The sequence below is a fragment of the Pyxicephalus adspersus genome, chromosome 4 (assembly GCF_032062135.1).
Source record: "Pyxicephalus adspersus chromosome 4, UCB_Pads_2.0, whole genome shotgun sequence".
In the NCBI taxonomy this organism is placed as follows: domain Eukaryota; kingdom Metazoa; phylum Chordata; class Amphibia; order Anura; family Pyxicephalidae; genus Pyxicephalus; species Pyxicephalus adspersus.
The window spans coordinates 142,337,402-142,351,637 of NC_092861.1; the positions used below are offsets into that span (position 1 = coordinate 142,337,402).

The 14,236-nt window shown below is 38.9% G+C and overlaps 1 protein-coding gene across 1 annotated transcript in view; it reads left to right on the forward strand.

Moving 5' to 3' along the window:
- Positions 1-14,236, forward strand: part of RPS6KC1 (ribosomal protein S6 kinase C1) — a gene marked incomplete in the record, with an annotated part of 92,380 nt that overhangs the window by 39,095 nt on the left and 39,049 nt on the right. Inside the window, 1 exon segment of the mRNA XM_072409853.1 lies at positions 1,981-2,073. Coding sequence (XP_072265954.1) covers positions 1,981-2,073 — 93 coding nt within the window.

Consider the following 14,236-nt stretch of genomic DNA (forward strand, 5'->3'; position numbering starts at 1 on the left):
AAAGTTTACCTTAGGCGGCTATTCTTCCTAGCATAAGTAATATATGGTTGGCAGACATTAGCAGGAAGTGCACACGCATAAATGGAAGCTGAGGATGTGTTTTTATAATGCATGAAAACATTCCCTGTACTGTCTCTGCTTCATTTTTGCCTGGTGGTGATTGTATTGTAATCTGCCAGCACCCATAGAAAAAGAGAGTCCGATCAGACTGCAGGTGCACACATAACCTTAGCTGATCGCCAAACTGCCAGTCCTCAGGTAAGTCACCTGTAGGACTGCCCTTCTGTTCTGTGCATTTCCCCCCAAAACCAATGTTTGTGTCAGCTGAAGTTCTCTGTTAATGGAGAATGATTGTTGACCCAGTAGTGACACCATAAACTACATCTCCAATCATATACATTATGCACCCTAGCCAGTCATTACTAACAATACACAGGGAACTCTCATTTTATATTTGACTTCTAAACCTGTTAGTTGTTTTTACCATTGTTCTGTGCTTCTGTGTGGTTTGATTTTACATCTCCTCTCAGGCATAAGTTGTGAATTATTTTGATCGGTTTTATTTTTCTTTACTGCTGCACCTGTGCACATTCTCAAATCTTTACCTCTGAAATATGGCCAGATAACAATTGGTACACACAGGTTTTGAAAACTTTTAACGGCTCTGTCATCAATGCAGGGCACAGTTAGGGAGAACTGAAAAAAGGCTGGGGAGTATATTATTTATTATTATTATTATTATTATTATTAATAAACAGGATTTATATAGCGCCAACATATTACACAGCGCTGTACATTTAAATAGGGGTTGCAAATGACAGACAGATACAGACAGTGACACAGGAGGAGGAGAGGACCCTGCCCGAAGAGCTTACAATCTAGAGAGAATGTTCATGCACACTGTTACCAGAGGTTGGTTTGGGACCAAGCTCAAGTAGTCTGTAAAAATAGTTTTTTACTCCTTGATTGGCCTGTAAAACTTTATCGGTAAACTTTGATAGTTCAAATTGGGGACACAACTGGTTTCCTTTAAAATGTTTTCAAATAAAGCGTAGTAGCTTAGGCAACTGAGACCAAAACAGTCCATCTGTTTGTGTCCCTTCCCAAACAAATATCACATGATGCTTTAAAACCTTAGTGGGTGGGGCCTATGCAAATACTCTGCCATGGCATTTCAAGAAGCCTTTTAGCTTTGTTTAAAATAATATTGCAGCCAGTAAAGCTAATTGATAACCACATATAAAAAAGTAAAGGATGTTGTTATTTTCATGATTTTATGTTAATATCAGCTTCCTGCAATCTCCCGCATGGCAGCATTCTGAAATGGCACGGACTGAGGAAAGGAAGACCAACATTGCCATGCTTTATTTCAATGCACAGTGCTGTCCATCTGACACAGGAAACTTGATTAATGGAGGGGGGGCACAATGATCACATTATTAATGTGCTGCCACTGCTGTATCCTAACAGCAAACTAACATCACTATGGGATAGCAGCAAAATAAAAAAAAATGTCACGCTCCTGGCATGCAAGACAGGTGTGTGTATGTGTGTGTGTACATACATGAACACATTTGCATCTGTGTATTTTCTTTCATAAGTAGCTGCAGTCCTAAACAAGTCAGTAAGCACAAAATCCAATTTTAGGATTTCTTCTCCTCTTAATGCAGCTTTTTTCCCACCATGCTATTTCACAGAGACCCACTTTACCTAGCATCAGTCTTTTTGATTTTTTTTTTTTTCATCATTTCGAATGCAACTTTCTTTATGATATTGTTTTTCTCTATTCCGCCCTCCATTCTCTTAATTTATTTACTCGCAACTTCATAATTAGAGTGAGCCACATAAAACGTCATCTTTCATCTCTGCTCTGTGATTTATGATAAATTTAGTTTCCTTCGGCCTGGCATTTGCTTCAGCAGGCGGCCTTCCTTCAAGTACCACACTGATTGATGTCTTATCTTTGATATGTTCCATTAGCCTCCAGGAGCAGAGAGTTCAAGGCCCTCTTGGAACCTGAGGAGCCCTGCCGAGGAACTGAAGGCCTTCAGAGTCCTTGGGGTGATTGACAAGGTAATTCTTCAGCATCTCTTGGAGAGTTCAGTCATAAATCGACCGCATGCTGACACGGTGTCTTTGAAGCCCGGGATCTTAAGGATATGAAACAAAAGGGGAAAATGACTCAAATGCATCTGCACTTTTAAAATAACAAAAGCAACGGAAGGGGAAAGAAAGGCAGGCTTTATGTAAGCAATTCATGTAAGCTTGTGCAAAATCCTATTTGAGATAGAGGGCAGAGTACGTTTCTCTTGTTTAACAATGTGGTGCGGGTTACAGAGAAAAGAAAAGAAAGAGTCATCTTATGAAGAGAAAGGCTTGATATCTCGCTAATTGGAGGTCAGCCGTGGGTTGAAAGAAACTGGTAATGTTTACATGCTGGTAAACAAAATGATAGCTTGTAAAAGACGATAAAAGCTGAACTCCAGGCAAACTATTAAATACGCATATTAAGTATATATAGATCAACTGGTTTACCTTTCCAAGGATTTGCATTGTCCGGTCTTGTGGCTAACAGTCCGTGAACTTGCTTTCATTTTACTGTGATTAGGCAATATAGTTGCCACTGCCACACCCTCAGCCTGTAATTGGTCAATGAAGGGGCGGCAGGAGACTACTGGGTAACCATTCTGATCTTTTCTCCGCTCAGTACTGGGCAGTCTAAATGCTTCAATTTCACAGAACATGGTTTATTTATGGAAGTCTATTTGTAGTCTTAGTGAAAGTAATGTGGTATAAAAGAAATGTAAAGATATCGGGCCTGGTTTAATAAAGCTCTCAAAGACTGGTGAAGATAGACATTCATGGGAGAACCTGGGTGATCCAGCAAACCTGCAATAGATCTATTCCAGGATTGAAAATATTTGCCAATTAATAGCGAATGGCCTACCTGGATAAGCTAGGTTCTCCTATGATAGTCTATCTTCTCCAATCTTGGAGAACATTGATTAATCGTTCTTATTGTTCCTATTTGTTTTTTATATGTATGAAGGGCATCTAAACTAATAAAAGGAATAGAGGAGCTCAGCTATGAGGAGAGATTAGCGGAACCGAATCTATTCTTCCTTGAGAAAAGCCATATAAAGGGGGCATATGATCACCCTGTAAATATATAAATGGTCTATATAGAGAACTCCCTTCCTGATTTTTCATTTTAAGATTGTTACAAAGAACAAGAGGGCACTCTTTGCGTCTGGAGAAAAAGAAGTTTAATTTCCGTATAAGGAAAGGGATTCTTCACTGTGAAAATGTGGAATCGGCTCCCTCAGGAAGTAGTTTCAGCAACTACTATAGATTGCTTTAAGAAAAAGCTGGATGATTTCTAGAAGCACAGAATATAACTTGGGTATTAAAGATTTAAAGTAAAGATAACACACACTGTTGATCCAGGGAACATGCGATTGCCTCATGGAATCAGGAAGGAACTTTTTTTTCCCTTTTGGAGAAAATTGTACAAGCGTTTTTTTTGCCTTCCTCTAGACAACTTTGTCTATAGGGTTTTTATCTGGGATATGTTTATTTCCCTAGTGGTTAAACTTCATGGACCTATATCTTTTTTTTCAACCTGACTTACTATGTAACTATGCATGACTGCATGGTTTTTGGTTGTTTTTCAGTACCCTTGTTGGTACTGTAAACATAAATACTGTAAACAAAAAGTACCACAAACACCTAGTAAAAAAATAGGTTAAAAGGTAGCTTTTAGTGGGTTTGGGGTCAAATCTTCTCTCCTAAGATATAGAATCCCCTGGTATGACACTTTTGGGTTTATTGAATTCCACGTCCAATCACTTACAGGGTATAATAGCGACAGGGTTGGAAAAAGCTCCCATAGTGTTTTAACCATCATCAGCTCTTGTGGATCTTCAGAAAGAAAAGACTGGATTCACTGGCTGTTGGTTAGGTAGATAATAAACTTTTTTAAAGTTTCTCGATATATTTTTTATATTTTGCAGTGGCTAGATTGATCTACATTTCTAGGGGTTCCTTGAGCAATGAGCAATTTGTGCCTCTCAGGTAAATTTTAAGTGACACCTTTTTGGCTTTCTGTAAGGGTGACATTCTTCCCACTGACCACTACACTAATATACTGTGAGCTGTGTATATAGTACTAATAGAAGGGGTTCCCTAAAAGGTATTTCAAGAGTTCCCCTATGGTAAAAAGTATGTGTGTGTACATATAGTATACTATAGAAAAAAAATGTTAAATGGTTCAGTGTTGTATGCCTTGGGTTTGGTGGCTCCAATAATTAATACTTTTTAGGCTAAGAACATTTTTCTACAAGTACACAAAAACACCCCTTGATCTTTCCAAAATGCAGTGACTGGCCTCTCCTTGTAAGGTGATCTTGACACATGAATTAAAGCCTCAATGCTGGAGAGGATACACTTTCATCAGTGAAGCTGGTTGATCCAGCAAACCTGCAGATCTCAGGAGCTTGTTGGAGTGGAGGTATATGGGCAGGATCGTCACCACTGCTTTCCTGATTAGTCTGCTCGCCCTAGGCCTGCTTCTCCTCTCTTCTGCTGCATTGGCCAAGCATCTCCGCTGCCCCCCATATGGGATAGCTCACAGAACCACAAATGGGGGGACATGTAATTTAAGGTACACATTTCAAATAGGTAAATAGTATTATCAACAACTTAGTTACCACATTTTTTTCAACAAATTTATTAACTGTTGCTTTTTCTTAAAAATTTAGCATTTTTATATAGATTTTATTATTCACCCAACCCTATTTATCTCTAATTTTGAACATAACTGCACATTTATCATCTACTTAGTCAACATGCTGAAAAAAATTGGTTCTTTGTATTTTCCACTTGCAAAGTACTGTATGTCATAGCCTAAAACATAGATCTTTGGTGTTTTGTGTCACTTTCAAGTAAAGTAAATATAGTTTTTGCTACTTTGGAGGCATTACTCTATTTGTAAAATTCTGTACAGCAGAGATCAGAACCTGTTCCCATTTTAAAAAGGTCGCTTTAGAACAAAAATGGTTATTACATGAGGCATCTGAATGGGCACAACAATGGTCATCAGCCTGGTAATCATGGATTTTGATATCCTAAGCAAGTAAATATTGATTGATATGTGATGGCTTAATATGTGGACAGGAGATGAGCTTTTCTCCACTCAGTGGAGAGTATGTAGTTTTCCTAAAATAAGTGTGGAGATGTATAAAAGAAACGCATGTGTTCTGTATGTGGTATATTGGATATAAATTAATCTTTTTTTTTTTTTTTTAGTTGATTTTGTTTACAGAACTATAATCCCTTATGCACTTCTCCTTTTTTTCATATCTAAACATCTAATAAGGTAGCACTACTCGTCTGGCTTTGTCATCTGTACTGCCACCATTCGCGTCCCTGATGACCTTGGTTGGTTGTTCACTAAGGTGACAAATGGCTCGCCATGTCTCCTTTTTCTGTGGGCTCGCCTGTTGCCTGCCTCCGGGTCCGCGCCTCCCCTTCTGCTGACTTTCGCAGAATTCCTTCCATCTCATGTCTCAGGGCTTTGATGCATATGTTCTGAAGGTGGCCACAGTGACTTTGGTCGGTAACAGATGGTAAACCTTCAGGCTGCCACCGGCTACACTGGTGTTAAGTTGGAAAGTTAACGTTTGATGATGGATCAGCAGTGCATATGAAAGGATTTGACAAAAGAAATATCTTTAATTAAAAAATTAGCATAGCAAACATATTTTTGCCATTTGTATGCAATGAAAATATCCAGAAATTATTATTATAATTTCATGCCAGCAGGCTCATCAGGTTGTACTGTATTACAAATTCTTGAAATTGAATATTGTGATCTGTGACTAGATTGCCTGAAGAGACTGCCGCTACAGAGAAGTATATAGACCTCGTAGAGTGGTGATTTTGTAGGTCTTTTTGGAGAAAACAAATATGGCCCCTCGAACTTTTTTTTTTTTCCCTCATTTTGCTGGTAAAGATTGAGTGCAGGATATCTAAACACAAGAAGAAGAAAATCAATTTACTAAAGCTTCCCAGTGCTTGAGGTAGTTGCATTTGTTTTTAGTTTATTGGCTAAGAACTTTTCCAGCAACTACTGATAATTCCTCCGTATCTTGCCACACTTTGTATCCAGGTTATTTCCCTAAATACAAATCTCCCTGCTCCCCTCTGTGTAATAAAGATGATGGGAGGAAGAAGTGTTTGTTATCCAGATTGGTAAAGCAGCCTGATTGACAAACATGGCTTCCTCCATAGATGAAGTGTAATGAGTAGTTGTAGCCACCATTGGTTATTCTTGGAATGCCAGATAAGAATCAAAAAAGAGTCTAAAAAACAAAAAGAAATTTAGGTTCGACATTCAATGACTGGTTCACACTAATATATTAAATCTTAGTTCTTTGATTTAGATATATTTAAACCCTTTAATGACAGAATTGTGTTGCATGAGTTATTTACCAGTCAAGAAAACACATGCATTGACTGTGGATGTCTGGTCTGCTTTCATGACCATTGTTCTAACAGGCATGGTAGTGTCTCCTATAATATTGATCACCATTAGTCACTTCTATAATCCAATAATAGAAACAAGGTGTTTTACCTATCCTCTTCCTCTCTTACCTACACAGCACAGAGGGAACAGAACCCTTATGAAACCACAAATGTAGGTGTCTGTGAGAAACCAGAAACAAAAATATTACTGCACACCATCAAAAGTTGTCACCACTACTGGGTCTCTGCACTTCTTTATAGCATGCAGGCAGATCATGGATGGTGGGAGGGGCCAGTTTCACATAGCTTTCTGAAACCTCACCGCACCCTTCCTGATTGCTACAAAGAGTTGGCTCTTGTGAAGAATTATGATAATATAGTTATGCTTGGTGGAGGGTAATGTAGAGTAGTGGGTTTTCCTAATTGTGCTACAGAACACCCTAACTACTGTCCATGTGTTTAGGAAAGGCTGGTGATACTGGAGATCTTCCATCCAGGAAATAAGGAAAGCTTTGTCAAATGTTTTGAAGGTTCTAATGCAAGTTGTGTAAGCTCCAAACACTTAGTCTAATAATATAGTTTACACATAAAATGTAAATCTGTACTTACCTTAAACTTGAGGAAGAATTCTATAGCATAAAGGTACCTCCAGGTAGATTTACATTTTTGGGTAGCAAAGAGGGAGAGATTATTAAACGGGATTTATATAGTGCCACCATATTACGCAGTGCTGTACATTAAATAGGAGTTGCAAATGACGGACAGAAACAGACAGTGACACAGGAGGGGATATATGGGATGTAGCTGGAACCTTGGAAGGCATGCACTCTAAGGGTATGGATAAAGAGTGCTCTTTTTAAAGCAAAGGGGTCTTTAAAGGTGGAACTTGGGTACAAAGCATAAAATATTTAGTAGAGAAGGAGTGACACTCACTGATTTATCAGTTAGGGATAAGGGATACCCTCTCTGGCTGGGTCTGGGGAGTGCATTATCTGTTATGAAGATCCTGCTGATGGCTTTGCTCTGCAACATGGCAATGCATGGGTAATACATTAAAGTGATCCTTTACTATGAATACTAAAGTATGTACATATTCAGAATAAGCAGTAAAGCACTTTATAACACACCTCATTCATTTCTGTAGCTATGAGCATTTAGGAGAAATTGATTTTGAAATTTCATTGCAGAGGCTCTGAAATCTGTGGAGAGCAAATCTCCGCATCCTGCCAGTCCTGTAAACTTACACTGGGTATTTCTGAACTTTTAAAAACTACATGAAACTGACTTTTAGTTTTTGTTGAGTCTGTGCTGTGGATATTTGAGAACAGGGAAGGCTTCAGTCAAAACTCTTTTACTGTCTAGGAATATGAAAAATGTTTTAAGGTCCATACAATGTGCATCCTAAAGCCTATCTCCTGGTTAAAAAAAACAAAAAGAACAAAAAACTCTTGCTGCAGAGCAACCCTTCACTACGTGTGCAATACGTGCCACCCCATTCCCTGCAGTACAAAATCGGTAGTCCTTCTTTGTAGCTATAGACTATTTTAAAGAATCGTCTTAAAGAATTAATCGAATTAAAGAATTCCTACCTGCCTGATCTCTGTCTCATCCGTCAAAATTTGCTGATGCTGGGTTTTACCATATTATACCATATTTTATCAGTGTGTTAGGTACATTAGAACAAAGCATATTATGAATTAGAATCCCGCTTTAAACAGAGAGCTGTTGCTAACTTCACAAAAAAAAAAATTATCAAAATCAATGTCCAAAGAAATTCCTATATCTTGCATGCTAATGTACATGTGTTTAGTCCAAGAGACCAGAAGAAAAAAAAAAATGAAACGAAAAATAAAATCAACCCTGCCTTCAATAACACCTAATTGAGCATCTGAAAAGGCTCTCAAAGGTAGCACTTGTGACTGTGTTGCGCTATCATTGTAGTGGGAGTGCCACTATTCAGTCCATTGTATTCAGGGTGCTATAGAGCAGATGAGACACTCTCAAAAAGAGCAGTCATTTTGTCTTACACTATAGCTCCCTGCAAGCAGCTACATAGCTTATTGTACAGTATGCAAATCTATGTGGCTAAACTGCAGAATGGGAGCGGAAAAAAAATCATCACCAATAGACGGAATATATTAATTGTTTTCACTAGGTGTTGTAGCAAAATTAATTATTTCCCTAATGGTTTATTGTTCTTCCTTAGTATGTTGTATTAGAAAACACAAGGTACTATTATTAAAAGCCTTTTACCAAAAGGACAATGGGGGCTAAATGAGAACAAATGAGATTTTTGTCTTTTTTAGATTGCAAAATAAAGCGGCGTTCTGCTGTTATATATTTATTTTTTTCCCTTTCCTTTCTCTCGCAATATTGCAGCGCTCTTTTTTTCTGGCAGGCAACGGTTCCTATCCGAGGGGTTATCGGCGCTCTCTGTCCTTTATGTCGACAGCTTCATTAGGAATTGGACTTGTGTCAGGACGGCATAAAAAAGGGAGAGGAACACTTGGCTCCAAGTGATCTGTAGTGGATGGAGCCATCATCATATTAATACACAGCCGCAGAATTGTTCATTAAGAAGCGACTTGTGCTAAGAGTGATGCATGCTAAATGTGAACTTCTCCAGATGGTTCGAGCCGAGAGTTTCCTTTTTACAAGGCCTTATTGCTGAGCGCCTCTGCAGATTCTGTTTCCTGTATTACCAACTTAAAGCTGCACTCCAGGCAGATAGAAAATTAGAAAAATGAATGCAAACCTGTAATCATGAATACATTATTAAGGTCAGCTCTCTCCCCTGATGTGCATTAGGGTAACGTGCACATTAATTGAGCACATGTTAATGTGTTGCCTTGCCTTTCTTTTTTTAATTGCACCTCCAACACACATCCATTGCAGCACACCTCAACACCTAATAGTGTAATACCTTTGTGTGCGTTGTGGTGCTGCATGCATGTTTTTTATTATTATTACTTATTTAAATAATGCCGACATATTACGCAGCGCTGTACAAAGTCCATAGTCATGTCACTAGCTGGCCCTCAGGAACTCACAATCTAATATCCCTACCAGAGTCATATGTCTTTAATACAGTTTAGGGTCCATTTTGGAGGGAAGCCAATAAACCTAACTGCATGTTTTTTGGGATTTTGGAGGAAACTGGAATACCCGGCGGAAACCCACGCAAACACGGAGAGAACCTACAAATTCCATGCAGATCGTGTCCTGGACGCGATTTGATCCTGGAACCCAGTCCTGCAAAGGCCAGAGTGCTATACTAGCAGTTTTTTTGCAGTTGTCAGCCCATTCATTTTAAAATAAACCCAAGGTAACCTAATTCAAATAATTCTTTCACATTTTAAATGTGTTGAGTAGCATATATTAATTTCTTTATTACATACTGCAATTTACAGACTGTACTTATCTGGTTATCTGTAATTTATTTGGTATTACTAAGGCTGTGTACACACGTTCAATAATTCTTGTTGGTAACAATCTATCATGATCTTTTCCAACGACAAAAGACTGAACGAGTGCTGTACATGCATCGCTATTCTGCTCTATAGAAAGGGGAGAACGACTGAGCTGCGTTCTCTTCCCTTCACTTCTATTACATTTGTTCATGGATCAAGACGGATCCATGACCGACGAGCGCTGTACACACGCCAGATTCTTGTCCGATATCGCCCCTGAAGCGATCATCAGACGAGAATGTGTCTACGTAGCCTAATACCCTGTATCACCTATTTTGGGTGAAAATCAACTGCTGTCCCAAAACTTTGTTTAAAAATCCACTGTGCCAATTGCTAGTGACCACCCACAAACGACTGCTATGCTTTTATGGTTACAGGACACAGTGGGGAGCCTCCAACTCCTCTTCTCCCTTCCGAATAGAACAGAACAGTGCTGTCTGTATAGCGTTTGCTCATTCTACTGTCATTATAAACGATCAGTACCAATTATTTCCAGCAACAGGTATTGAATGTTTGGATCCCCAAAAAATCTACACTTTCCAGGAACCATTGTTTATAAAAAAAAACAAAAAACAAAAAAAAAACAGACCTAAGCGTAAGATTGGCACTGAGAAAGAATGGCTACTATCATGTAGATAAAAATAGGTAAGTGTTTGTATAGGTTATAGATCCAACTTAATGTCAGATAAATCAAATTCCAACAGGGTGAATGAGACTCTGGTACAGACCATGGTGAATGGGTGGCAAGATATGTTAAGTGCTTGCGAGCAGTGAAGTGCTTATGCTTCCAGACATGGACTGCTAAAAAGGATAGTATATTTGCATTTCTTTGTGCAAGTATTTGAGGTTATATAGTAATCGCTGCCTGCTAACAGGGTCACCCAAACCCTTGGGACAGCCAATGGCTTATTTTTAGAGTGTACACCTTTCTTCGCTAGCCAGAGAAATGCAGAATAGATCTAGGCCATTAGATCTATTCTGCATTCTGCAAGTACTGTAACGAGCTTGTGTTGATCTTCACTTTTGTCTTGTGCTTTTTGGAGGAATTACCTTGAGTGCTCCATTACATCTAAAACCTTAACAGCGCCCCCCACTGTTGTGATCATGCCTAACTGTCAGCTCCTATCCTGGAAGGCTGGTTTAATCTCCTTCTGTTACAGGAGATTTTCATGTTGATGTATGTTTAAAAGGAATTGAAATACAACAAAATAATAGCACAGACGCCAATCCAGGTCTGTACATCTATAGACTGGTGAATTAGATTCTTCTAAATGCCTATTTCTAACTACTTCCCTTCACTAACGATCCAATGTACAGTTTTTATTTTCCAGCAGAGGAAAGGTTAATTTCTCTTTCCATGTTTTGTATGGATCAGAGTGCTGCAAGTTGAAGGTGCTTCTCTTAAAGACTATTGTTAACTAAACATTATTGCCAAACAGATGGGAAGCGCTCACTAGCCTGATGTTTTCAGGCCTAATTATATTATCACCGGTCCTGTACGGCTCAGTTGAAGAGGTGTATCCAGGGGCCAATTTATAATCATTTAGGCAACACCTGTTTGGGAAAAACTGACAGTCAAAGGGCACATTTAAAAAAAATCACATATGTTCTCGTATTTATTACTTGAATGTGGATGTTATCCAGCTGCAAAGAAACCGGGGAGTGTGAAATGTGCCTGTGAGATGGCCGTGCCCAGGGAGGGCCCTGATTAAGGTGGAATTGTCAGCTGTATCTTCAATGGTTTAATATATATGCACACTGACACAAGAACTAAGAAGCTTCTTGTAGATGCTGGATATGAATTTACAGTAAAGAATAAGAAAAAAAATGTTTTTTTTTTTTTTATAGTTGCCCACATTCTTAAATCAAAATGAAATATTGCAATACATTACAAACATAAATCCGTTATATTCTATAATTATTTGCAAAGTGGGGGTGATTTACTAAAAGAATAAAGGCTGTTAGCATGCCTCCAACCATGTGTAAGCAAATTCTTTGCAAAATACTTTCCCTCAGATTCACTGAGCTAAGTGAAATATCCCTTGGAAGGGAATAATGCACTTTGCTAAGTGAACATTCTATAATCCCAATGCCTCCAAATTTATTGTAAAATGGCTTATAAAGTGTTCAAATTGAATAGCGAGTGACTAAGGCAATTTTTGTGCAAGGCTAAAGGATAAATCTTTCAAAATGTGTGATCTCCAGTACGACTCAGATTATAATTCAAGCTCCAGTTTGACCTCTTAAAGTGAAACTAAACTTAAAAAACAAAAAACAAAAAAAAAAACACCCTTCTGTAGATGCTTCGATTCCTGTGGAGGTTTTCCTGGATTAAGAACTGCGCCACCCGGCTCGGAGGAAGCACTGGGTGCTGCTGTCTTCTTTCTTCCTCTCTACTGCCTGCATGACCAAAGGTGCAAGGTCAGGTGATATAGCCTTCGGTAAATGGGGGGGGGGGTTCTGATCTCACTCCACCTGCGCATGCTTGAGATCGAGCATGTGCAGAAGGAGCAGCCAGAAGCCTCCTGGGATGCGTGATATATGTATCCTAGGAGGCTCTGTGCTCCTATTCTGTCATTATTATAGCACAGTAACCCTTTAATGTACTGTTTCTTTCTGATTTTCACAGCTGGCCCAATGATGACATGGACCTAGATCTAGTGTATTCCCTCAGATCTCTTTACCAAGTCCCAAAAACTTGTTATCAGGATTGAAATAGCAGCCTATAGTATAACATAGATATCCCAAAAGGTAAGCAGATACCTACATCACCCTTACCTAAGTGAGGAATCTGGGAGTGAGAAGCTACACAACCAAAAAAAAAAAAAAAGTATTTAATTCAACAAACATAGAGAAACTTTATATGTTTGCAAATAGGTGAGGGGGAAGGAATCTGATGGGAGAACATTTATTTAACAATTCTATGTTCTAAGGTCCACTTTAATAATGGGGGTCAAAATGTTTTTATAGCGTATCTGTGGCTATTCTCTCCAGAACAGAAGGTGAAGGGAATATTTCCTGATTGGGTGACAGTTGTAAAACATTTCTGGAGCTCTTACCTTTCTTAGATCAGTGTTTCTCAACCAAGGGTCCTCCAGAGGTTGCTAGGGGTTCCTTAAGCAATGAAATAATTTGAATGGTAATGTCAAAATTTTTATTGCTGTCTGATTTTCTTTAGGCCTTTAAAGAACTAAACTGCCAGATAAAATGAAAAGTGTTGTCCCTAAAGGATTTTTCTATTATCTGAAAGGATTCACAGCCTATATGCATATTATGGCAAAGCAATCCACTCTGTTGATGTGATGTCTGTATTCCACTCTTGCAGGTTCTTCTATTTATACCTGGTGCTGATAAGCAACTAAAACTTTTGTCTTGTTCCATAAATATAAGTTGTTTCTATTTGTAAAACACATTTTTTGGCCCTTAATATTGTACTCTTTTGAGCATTTATTTACAATAAGTGTTATGCTGTCAGAAGTTTGGTCACATGACTACTATTTGGAAACAGGACAGTGATAGATTGGAGTGGATAATTTGGATACCGAACTCTTCAGGCTCTAGGCATTCTAATGAAATCATCCTTCTCGCCATAGCTGGCCCTGGGCATATGCCCCTTCTTCCCATTTAATACGTTGGCTGCATTTGATCCGGTTCTTCCTGGCTGATTTTAGAATCCTGACCATTCCCGAGCTATATCGTTTGAACAGACTGTGCAGAAGGTTATATGGCAAAGTTATGCATTGTGGAGTTTTTGCCTTGCGTCTGTTCCCTTATAATAAAATCTCGCCCTTCTGTTTTGTTAACAAATGAGTATTCAGCAGCTCAGCCCAGCGTTTTCCCAGCGCGAGGCATTTGCATCCCTAGCAGGATTTTGTTGTCTGTGAAAGTCACCAGTCTTACTGGGCAGCGTGGTTGAAACGCTTGTAATTAGTCTGCAGATTGCATGCTCCTTCAGACTGAAGATGACCCTTCTGGATACCCGCACAAGATAACAGCTGGCATATTCCCCAGTGGCCCGTTTGTCCTTTGGTTTGTAACCAGCAGAGTCGCAGCTCTATCCCAAGATCCACAGCAGGACAGCCATGGCCTCCAATGCTGGACAGCAGACGAGACACTAATAAATGTGATTACAAAATGTGGGATCAGTATCAAGAAATCTTCTGTGCTAATCCAGCAAATTACATCCTCGGCTATGTCATGATTTAAAGATACATAGCCACTTTTCCTGCAAGCTGTGGCCT